At 39.5% G+C, this 11,818-nt stretch overlaps 1 protein-coding gene across 3 annotated transcripts in view; it reads right to left on the bottom strand.

The window, feature by feature from the left end:
• The window catches only part of MYO1C (myosin IC), a 65,305-nt gene that overhangs the window by 19,691 nt on the left and 33,796 nt on the right, over positions 1-11,818 (bottom strand). For all 3 annotated transcript variants that reach the window (XM_053457126.1, XM_053457128.1, XM_053457127.1), the window contains exon 3: positions 5,056-5,171. In XM_053457126.1, the coding sequence (XP_053313101.1) occupies positions 5,056-5,171 (116 nt within the window). The remainder of the gene's footprint in view (positions 1-5,055; positions 5,172-11,818) is intronic.

The following is an 11,818-nucleotide window of genomic DNA, read 5'->3' as shown; positions in this document are numbered from 1 at the left end:
AATATTAAGTGAAACACTGCTTTTGGATAACGCTGATGCAATGCAACAAGCACACATGGCAGGCGGCACAGTTGTAACATGTTTTTTCCCACCAATACAGCATCATAATGCTTCATTATTCAGCTGCCAGCTCACCTTCCATAAACACTACCTGAAGCTTTCCAACAAGTGCAGGATATATACTTACAATACCTTTTTTTTGTAGGAGAGCTATTACCAAAATCCATTAAAATCTTTCACAATATTGTATTTAAAGACCAGTGCTGTAAGCAAGTGAAAGGCAACTGCTTAAGACAATTCCCAGGTCTCTACATCACACAACACATTTAGCCAGTTCCTCTTGTGTAAATCAAACATGACTTAAATGGGTTGTAGAAAAAAATAATCTAGACTGTGCTAGTGTTTCGATCTTCAAGAGCTCAAATGGAATGTGTTAATACAAGAATGATTTTGTTTTTTCAAAATATTTTAAAACCTTTTATTAGGTTATTGGTTTGTTTTTAAATGATATTTTGGGGTGGTTTTTTGGTGCCAGAATAGATACATACATGCAGGTGAGATAGCTCAGTTGGTAACATCAGGGTTACGTAGCGGCTATTCAGCTGCCGATTCGGTTCATTCCGAGAGCGTGCACTAAAAGCACTTTGAGTCCTGGGCACTATATAAATTCTAGTTATTATTATAGTTATTATACATCATCTCACTCCCCCAGATAAGAGTCCAGCAGCGATTCAAAAGTTGTTCTCCAGTAGCCACAGGATTACCAGTAGTTCACAAACCACACATTGGAAACCCCTGTTCTAGCGGAAGTGCAATTAGTTGTGTAGCTTGAGATGAGGTTTCTTGCTGAGTCCTTAATTTATGGGATAACTGGAAACCTCATATGCCAAAGAATTGTTGAATGGTGTAGTAAGGTTCCCTGTGGTGCTACAAAGTGATCTCTTAAAAGGATGGCCCAGCCTAATATTGTTACAGAGTGGAAAGGAATTATATCACATCCTTTTCTGGCTGATGTATGAACCACAAAGAAAAAAAAAATGCTATTATTCCTTTTGTCCTGGTCTATTGGAAAAACATAACGCACTAGTGGCAGTTTATTCAAATCATAGTTTTGTGAGGTCACACTAACGTTACTATGCGACAGTCCATCTCCAGTCCCACATATTTTCATGCCGTAAAACCTTTCTACAGTGATGCCCCTCTCCAAGGAATAAGAAGGGACCAGAGATTGGTCACAGGAATCAAGGCTAGCTTCTCAACGGGGAATTGCTACCAGAAGTGGCCTTGAATTGGTTAAGCCACACCCCCCCCCCCGGGAGAAAGGCTATGCTATCTTATATTAAAGCTACCTGTAGGTACGCTCAGATGAAAGTATACCGATCTATATACATAGAACACCTATTATCACACTGTTGCTACTTACATAGTTAAGGCATATTAAACTAAAGTGGGACTTTGAAGGAGATTTGTACCTAAAATCAGTAAGGATTACTAAGGGCCAGTCAAAGTTAATTCTGGCAAGGACTGAGCCTCACGCATAAGGCATAGGAAATATAGTGACAATTCAACTATGCATTATACAGGGCTAGCCAAGTCCTTTTTTCAAAAGAAGCTTGTTAGAAATGGCCTTCAAAATGTAATGTTTTATCAGGGAGGAGAAATAGCCTTAGAAAATAAATCTAGTTATTAACATTAACGCAGGAGGCACAAAAGTATTTCAGGACTAGGCATAAAAATTTAAGGGGTAATGTAATTTGTAGGACAAGAGGTATATCCACAAGTACTATGTGAATTTTGGGCCCCAAGAGTATTATTTTTAGGAGATATACCTCCATCATTCCTTGGATTTATGTTTAAATGTGCTGTGTGCGCCCAAACAAGGTTTAAGATTTTAGTTTTTTTATTCAATTTTGATTTCCATATACGTTTTATCTGTATTAGCACTTGCTAGCGATATCTTATTTTGCATCCACATATTGAATTTTATCATGAGGCAATAAAAATTCTTACAATCTTTTTATAATTCCAGTTTGAGTCTACATATCGTGTTCAGTAACCAATGAAATGCCGATCACTACTTTGGAATCTTAAAAATGCTTATGGGCGATGACTCATTAAGTCAAGCAAAAAATGGGAAAAAAGTAGAATAAACTGCAAACACAGAAGAGAATACATTATTTAAAAAAAAAAAAAAAAAAAAAAAAAAACATTTCCCAGGGAATGGTGGGAGCACATTCCATGTTGTGTATAAATACACACATTCTTTGGTGCTTTAGGTTCACTGTAACTTAGCAACAAGTGAAATAGTAAAAAAAAAACACAGGTCAAAAATAACTTATGAAAACCTTGTGGTATGAAGCAAATAGGCCAAGTCCAACAGAAAGTTTCCAGATTTAAGGGAAGAGAAAGAACTGTACCCAAGGAAAATTCCAACAGTATTACTCTCCTCCTGGCACCAGTAATTTGTCTGAGAAGAACGGTTAGAAATTGCAATTTGTCATCTCGCTGAGGCTCTGAGCTTTCACAGTACACGAAAGGGCTACCCCAGCTCATAATCCATATAAGACTCGTTAAGGGTTTGGGGTTTTTTTCTCCCATCATCTTAAATAAAATGTTATTTTATGGAGACTTGAAGTTTAGACCTAAGGTTCTGGAGCTTGTTATGTTGGGAAGAGCAAGAGATGATACACAGTCATAGCACATAAACCCACAACATTTTTCTAGTCATGGACACAGAAGTCTGTCTACTGAAAAGTGGACAACCCACACACCATCTCCATGAGATTCTTCTGTAGCTTATTTCATTTCCGATAAGGCATTATGTAATGCTATGATACCTCTGCACAATCTTTAGCCAGACAGAACAACAATCAGCTCTCCACCATTGATGAAGAAACCGTATAAAAGAATGCTGTTCTGTTACAACCGCACCATCAAGCAATGGCAACTGCATCACAAAATAACATGATCATATATTTGGGAGGGTGATTTCTCACCAAGTTTTAACAAAGCTACTAATAACTCCATGATAACTTCACAGATCATTACAAGTATTGCTCAGTCCCTTAAATAGCACTTGTTGGCAATTAATGAGAGAAATGGATTTTGTCATATTAGCCAAAGACAAAAAGAAGTCTTGAGCCAAATCTGATGTTGCATTAGAGGTATTAGAATTTACAGAATTTTAGGGTCAGTCATTCAGAGATTTGTTTCCATTTCTGCAGGCAAATTGTATCAACTGGGTTATTACACACCACACCCTATCTCACTAAAGTACGTCACAAAATGATAACATGCATACGGAAGTCACCAAAATTAAAGGATAATGCCAGCATGAATTACCAGACCATAATGTTATACAAATGATCTCTACTGAGCATCTTTTATTATCACACAACTAGAGGAACAGTAACCTAGTAGAGGCTCAAAACCCTGAGTGCTGAGCATCAGAAAAAAAATAAACACTCCATTTAGAATCAACTGAGGAGCCAGGATAAAATATGATACAGATGTAGCTATTGGTTTGCTGCAACAATATATCAGCAAAGAAATCACAATACAACTAACCAGTTGTGAAAATAGACGAAAACACCTGCTGGAACTTGCACAGATAAGACCTTTATTTATTCAAAACATCAACAGGTTTTGGCAAAAGAGCCATTATCAAGGCTCACAAGACAAAAGACAATGTGAATTAACACAAAATGCAGCTTTCAAATGATCAAATTTTATTAAAGGTAAAGAGTTAACCAAAACCTATATCACCCATGAGAAAAAGTAATTGCCCCCCTAAACCTTATAACTGGTTGATCCTCCCTTGCTGCCAAAAACTGCAATCAGACGCTTGCAATAAGGTCATATCACAGCATCTCAAAGACTTTGATTATCAAAACATTCATTTTGTTTCTTTTAAGCCATTCAGAGGTGGACTTGCTTGTGTGCTTTGGATCACTGTCATGCTGAATAACACAACTGTACTTGATGTTTAGGTCACAAACTGATGGGCAGACATTCTCCTTCAGGATTTTCTTGTAGAGAGCAGAATTCGCTGTTACATCGATTAAGGAAAGCCGCCCAGATATTGAAGCAGCACAGCAGCCCTAGACCATCACGCAACCACCACGGTGTTTGACTGCTGCTACGATGTACTTATTGTGGAATGCTAAGCTTTACACCAGATGTAATGTGACCCATGTCTCCAAACAAGTTCCACTTTTGGAAGTCTCAGATTATTATCCCACGTCTCCCATGGATGCCATTTTTGCAGAATTGTTTCTTATTGTGGAATCCTGAACACCGACCTTGACTAAGGCAAGTGAGGCCTGCAGTCCAAACCTACCCGGCCCTATGTTAAAAAATAAATAAATAAATAAAAGGAATCCCCCCCCCCCCTTAGTAACTAAATCAAGCAATGAATAGAGTTGAAATTTCACTAGACACACCCCGGCATGATTACATCCAGCCCTGTTAAATATAAACATCAATTAAATAGAACCTGACTTCCAAAGTGAAGTCGACTTCAAAAAGCAGCACATGATGCTACCATCTTAATAAATTCAAGAACTAATACATAATACAAAGCCAGCAGAAGCTCACTGGTGTTCAGACTTCATAATTTATAGTAAAGTTAAGGAGTTAAAACCACAACTCTCCCTTTAGCGAATAAACCCCAAAGTCATCCATATTAATTCAAGGTGACCTTAAAGATTGGATGGGTTGGGGCATTTGTAATTAAAATATAAAATAATCTCTTATATGGTTGAATACAGCACAAGCACCATACTTACTGGCTATCTGGGACAATTAAATACCACAACAGAAACAAACGTAAGGATCACAAATACAGTGTGTGTCTATATGAAAATGCAAGCTTAAAACCAGTTTCCACCACTTGCCAAAGCTCTGTGGTATATTGAACTTGACAAATAACATGACTAATTGTTTACTTGCCCTAAGACTTCATAAACTTACTTGCTATCTGGATGCCTCTTGGTTTAACACAAACAACAACAAATCAACACTGAAAGTAGCACAGATAATTTCTAATTTACTTACATGTGTGGAGACACTTCATAGAAGCTGACTCCCCTATATCTCTCCATGTGTTGTTTGCTGTAGATCTCCAACTCTTTGTATGGGTTGACAGACACCAAAACTGATCCAATATATGTCTGAAAAATGGAACAGGAGGAACATGGTTAGTGAAAAACATCAGGGTAACAAACTTAATCTGAGTGTAATAAAATTATACACATACAAATATTGGACATAGTACTATGCAAAATGTTTTAGGAAGGTGTGAAAAAAATGCTGTAAAATAAGAATGCTTTCAAAAAGACATGTAAATAGTTTATTTTTACCATTTAACAAAACACAAAGTGAATGAACAGAAGAAAAATCAAGTCAATATTTGCTGTGCCCTTTCAGAACAGTATCAAGGTACACATGCGCACAGTATTTTAAGGAAATCGGCAGGTAAGTTCCAAAAGTCTTGGTGAAATAATCACAGTTCTGTGGCTTTAGGCAGCCTCGGTTGCTTCTCTCTCTACATGTAATCCCAGACAGACTACATGATGTTGAGATCAGGTTTCTGTGGGGGCCAAACCATCACTTCCAAGACTCCTTGTTCTTCTCTACTCTGAAGGTAGTTCTTAATGACTTTGGCTGTATGTTTGGGGTCATTGTCATGCTGCAGGATAAATTTGGGGCCAATCATATGCCTTTTCATATCGGAGGACTACTTCTGACCAGACTTCTCAGGACAGTAGATGGTGTACCAGAGTCCCACTGTTTTCTGAATGCTGAGCTGATGGCACTGCTGGACATCTTCTGACTGCAAGGGGGTATAAGCATGCACTAAGTTTCCTTGGCCAACCACTGCATCGGCTGTCCTCAACACTGCCTGTTTGTACGTCTTCTAAAGAGCTTGGACAGACCACCAGTAACCCCTTTCTGCCTTGAAACTTATCCCTGGATATATCTTGCTGATGAAGTATAAACTACCTTATGTCTTGTTGCTGTTCTCAGTCTTGCCATGGTGTATGCCTTTTGATATTAATCTGTCTACAGCAACCTCACCTTGTTAGCGAGTTTGGCTGCTCCTCACCTAGTTTTATTTCTTCTACACAGCTATTTCTGTTAATGATTACGTTTCAACCAATATATTAAATATGATAAATAGCACCTGTTTGGTATAATAGTTTAATCATACAACTAACTACATGTATACAAACTCCCTGACATTGTGTAAGCGTACCTAAAAGAATTGATGCAATTTTGAAAGCAAAGCGTGGTCATACCAAATATTGATTTGATTTAAATTTTAATTCTGTTTACATGCTTTGCAGTTTGCTAAACAATTTCTGAAAGCATTCTTACTTTACATCATTTTCTTCACATTTTATTGCAAATAATTTATACATATTATATGTCAGAAATTAGAGAAAGAAAATCCGAAACCAGCAAAAATGAAAAGAACTGGTAAAAGTAAGTTCTCGTCATAATATTTTAAAGGTGCATGTAGAGTATGCCCAACTAATCGACTAAATCGATCATGAAAACAGTTGTGAACTATTATTATCATTTAGTTGGTCTGGGTTCAGCACTATTGTTAGTTACCCCAAACAGATGATGCTTCAGAGCTGAGTGGAGAAGACACGTCAGGCTGCTGTAAGGTTTGTATTAACTCTCTCCCACTCTTCGGTCTGATTCGGTCCCCCAGTCTCTCTGTTATCCCATCATTAATGCCCTTGGTCCCCTCATTAACCCTCTCCCACTTTCTGATCTGCAAATAAACTTTTTTGTCATCTCTAAATGGGCTTGACAAATTTGTTGTGAATCTAGGCGCCAGGTAAAAAAGTTAGGAGCCAGGATTTTTTAAACTAACAGTTGGTCAGGAGTGATCTGATCATCATCAGCCCACTTACTAAACTCACAGCATTTGACCTGGAAGCACCCTGGACTTTCAGGTCAGTGCTGTTTTTTGGTTTTTTTTTTAATTTTTTTTTAACCCTTTCAATGCTGATGTTCCTCCATTGGAGCACAGCATTGACTGATATTTAGTCCCCACAAGCTTGTGGGGACAAATGTTAACCCCTGCAACGCCACGAATGTGTCATACACAATTGTGGCATTGAAGGGGTTAAACGCTGCACTGACGCTCTCAGGGAGCGATCAGGCAGCAGGGGGGTGTTGGGGCTGGTCTCCACACTCACGGGGAGACCAAAGAACCCTCTCCCCTGTCCCTGAAGCTGCCTCTGGTAGCTGGGACTCAAATTGCTGGTCTAAAGACCAGCCATTGCAGGGGGGGGGGTCTCTGATGACTGCTGTAGGCTTCCATGCCTACAGGAGTCATCACAGGGCTTGTGGGGGCTCGTTTTTGCTGTTGCTGGTCTGCCTGGAACCAGGCAGATCACCAGCAGCAGAGCCCCGTACAAAACGGGAATTAACCCCTAAATGCCGCGATCGCGGCATTGAAGGGGTAAACGCTGCACTGTCGCTCTCATGGAGCGATCAGGCAGCTGGGGGGTGTTGTGTCAGGTCCCCACACTTGTGTGGGGACCCAATCAACACTCAACCCCCTTCCCTGAAGCTGCCTGTGGCGGCTGAAAACGCGATTGCTGGTTTTGCAGCAACCTCGTTTTCAGCCTACATGCTCACTCCGTGGGAGTGATCTCAGACTCGGGCTCTGAGTGGCTGTACTGTCTGCCCAGACTCCTGGGCAGACAGCAGTAGCAGCGCCCCCGTGTGGTGACAGCCTCTTACATCCACAATTTTTTCTGGATGTAAGAGGCTGACAAAACCTAGGCGCCAGGACAAAATTCTCTGTCGCCATGGCGACCTGGCGCCTGGGATTTGTCGAGCCCTGCATTAGGCACATTGCTGCCAATCAGGCTAGCATAACCCCCCAACATTTCAGTTGTCCAAAGAGGGACATCTTTCTGTAAGCGTAGTTACAGACAGAGACGGAGGAAGGACCATCGCCTACTTAACAACCTTGTGATATATTGAAGCAGAAAGTCGGGATATGACTTAAAATTGAGGCGTTCTGCTTCAAAGAGTTGGAACCACATGGGAGCTGTGATTGAACGATTTGGATTTATATACACAAAAGGTGAGGAACGCACTACTGAGACAAGCTCACAGCTTAGAAGGAGGTGGAAGTATATTACATAATCACAACATAACTTACATAATTAAATTACCATTACTTAAGGTGTAACAGCCCCATGACTCCAAGAATAAGCATGTTCTAAATAGATGATATCCCTAGACAGCCAGTAAGACTATGTATTCCATTGTAAATGGTACTTGAATAATGTAAAAAACAATGTTCATAATACCCACCTTCTCGGTAAGTGTCCTAATAAAACTGAACAAAGTGAACATGCATTAGATTTTAAACTAGTTTAATTTAAAAACTTGTCAAGCTTATGACAAATGCTTTTATACACTGTATGTTTAAATGAAAATCTTACAAAAACTGGAAAGTTTATATTAATACACAGAAACCCACCAAAATCTTGTGGAAAGCATTTCCGGACGGGTAGAAGCTGTTACAGCTGCAAGGGGGGAGGGAGTAACTACATACTAATGTTTATGTATTTAGAATGGGATGTCATCCCCGTTGGTGTAATGGTCAGGTGTCCCAATAATTTTGTCCACATCTGTAAACACAACTACATAGGTTTGATGACGTCATGTCAAATTAAAAAGTCTCCCCCACTGACTATAGTTAAAAATGCAACACACAGAAAGAAATTATATTTATAGATATTTCCTTGTTGACGTCACCAGATAACAAAGACTGTATATTATCTGGTAAAGCATCCTTGCGCTTTCCCTTTTGCAGGGTAAAGGTGGGGCGGCACATATGCAAGGTACATAAGGTGTATGCCCAAGCTGTGTCTTGTGTTCTATAACCTGATTAAGTCAATTAGACAACCAATCCAGCAGCAAAATAAAAAAATGACAAAGCCAATGTAAACACCACTTTCCCTCGCTGGTAAATTAGAAGTTGCTTGTGAGAAAACCAAATTTTTCCCAGCCTTACTAACTGTAAGAAGATCTGTACTCCTAGCACACCAGCGAACCCTGTAATGCGGGATGTAAATCAGACACTCCCTTCATTAAAATACATAGTTACAGTAACTGCAGCACACAGAGTTAGGTCTGCAATACATCACAGCTAGGAGAAAAAGCACGGAATCACAGAGCCAGAAATAGAAGCAGTGGGAGCTTTGAGAGTTTGCAGTATGACACTGTACATATGGAAGAACATCTGGACGATCTCTTTGCAGTAAAGAGATGGTGTGTGAGCAGTAACATGAATAAATCATGGACTGCCATCAGTGGGGTACAAGCAGTACACGTATATGGGGCCCATCCAACTTGATCTGTCACAGGACTCCTCATGGGCCCTTGTGGGCTTTGGGGTCCAGAACACCTCTTTCTGGGATTGGACCTGGTAGCCCCTTTCCTTCGGGGCCCCACTGGCCCAATTTCAAGATTTAAGGCCTGTTGGCCCCATTGTGATCATGGGACAGGTCTAGTCCTGCCTTTGGGTTTATACCGAGAGGTTTCTGATGGCAGCCATGCATAGATGCCATATGTCACACATGGAAATCTTGTGTTAATGGAAGAATATAAGGTCACTTATGTACAAGCTATCTTTTTGCATATGGCCATACCCTAGAATGATGGAAATGCACGTTGTTAACATTAACCAACTTCAAAATAATATTTCCAATACTTTCCTCTCCCACACCACTATAGGTTTTTACCCAGTGGCATCTTGCCTTTCCACTGCTACTCACGTTAGCTCTTACTTTAACATATCAAACCCTGTGCCTTAAGTTACATTACCCAGTTAACATGGTTACAGTGGATGCAAAACACCACTTTCAATATATTATCTAATTGTTTTCAGTGAGAAATATTTTTTTTTAAAGCGAGTGAGAAGAGTTCTGTTTTTAATCATATGCCTTGTTTGAAAAGATCTCTGTGTAGCTTGCAATAAATTTCAAAATTATGTAAGAATTACGGTATATGGTTTAACTCTGGCGAGCGTCATACGGCTCACACTCATATGTAAGATTTACAAAGATATAACGTAGTTGTGTATTCTCAAGCTGTAAAATTTTAGCTTTAGGAGGAACATCACTTGACAATTATTGGCCACGAAATTCTAAGAGAAAGACATACTCATACTGTTCCTAAGATGGGTGTTTACTAAACTTTAATAGTGCGCAGTCATATATACACAATACATGTTGTTCTGCACCTCTTTGGCACGTAAATGAAAAATGGTCAGGCCAGATCTTAAATTAGGCTTTAACTGGGAATCACCAGTAATCGGAACGTTAATATACGTTTCTATATACACTTCCACAGTTCTCTTAACTAAATGAAGCATTAGGAACCTCGGGAACAAATTTGAAGCCCTTTCAAGCATAAAAAAATCATTTTACACGTGATTGTGTGTTAAATGAAGGTTTTGTCTGCGCAGAACAAAGTTTAAGGATCCTCCCTTTTAGAAATTGTGTGCAAAATTCCCCATGTTTTTTCTATTTGTGGCAGAGATGTGTTTTTGCTGTGTGTCCTTTGGCTGCTGAAAAATTTAATTAAGAAGCTATTGCAACTGTCTGCAAACTCAGCAGATGACGGAACATTCTTCTAAACCCTGCTCCTCCCAAGTGAGTCGCTGGCAGAAAATGCACCCTCCTAGCTGTGACACAAAACATGAAACGGATGGATGTCCTCGGAGCAGACGGCTTCTAAACCCCACCTAAGGGCAGACGGGTTTTTGGCAAATGGTTGGGAAAGCAAATAAAAATAGGGAAGGACTCAGGGAGAGTCACAAGAAAGAATCTCTAAATCATCAAATCAATTGCATCGGTGAGTAATCATAAAAACAAGTAGAAGTAATATTTTCTGTATTACACAAAAAATAAATCAAACTTCACGAATTCAATGCAAGTCCGGCATTTGAACAATATATACTGATTAAAGACGGACTATAAATCCCATGCAAGCTAAAAGTTACACACATCACTGCAAAAAACAACATTCTTTACAGAAGCATTATACTAGGCGGTGGGTAAAAGTCAGATCTTCCTAATAAAAATATATCTCTACAGATACAGTGTTAACTATGTATCTATTTTTTACCATAACATAGATGAATAGAGAAGTTTAAATACTTTTTCTGACTTGGAGGGGGAAAAAAAGTTTATGATTGTTAATAGAAATATGTTTTGTTAAAATTATATTTTCTTTTTTTTTCTTTTCTGCATTATATATATATATATATATATATATATATATATATATATATATATATATATATCAATATATCTATATATATATATATATATATATATATACACATACATACATATATACACACACACACTAACCCTAACACCAACGTATTTGCCCAGGGCTTCTATGATGGATCGCCTTCCAGTGCTCCATCATAGAAGCTCAGGCGGAAGTGCCAGCAGCAGTAAAGGTTGTATATGAACATTGAGTATACGTTCACCAGCTGCCAAAGAGGAGGGTCCTCCGCAGCGCTGCAGGAGATTTGTATTCTCCTCTCTGGCAGCCGGTGAACATCTGTGCGATGTGCGCAGACAACCTCTGCTGCTGCCGGAACGTCCGCTAGGGCTTCATGACGGAGCACTGGCATGACGTGACCTTTTGGACATTCACTGGCTGTCCCCACTTGACACCAGGGAGTCTGGAGCACGGGGGGACAAGTCGGTAAGCCGGGGGGGGGGCATATAGGGGAGTATAAGGCATATCTGGGGCAGAGTCG

This window comes from Spea bombifrons, chromosome 2 (assembly GCF_027358695.1).
Source record: "Spea bombifrons isolate aSpeBom1 chromosome 2, aSpeBom1.2.pri, whole genome shotgun sequence".
Taxonomy (NCBI): domain Eukaryota; kingdom Metazoa; phylum Chordata; class Amphibia; order Anura; family Pelobatidae; genus Spea; species Spea bombifrons.
This window is presented reverse-complemented; position numbering and strand designations above follow the sequence as displayed.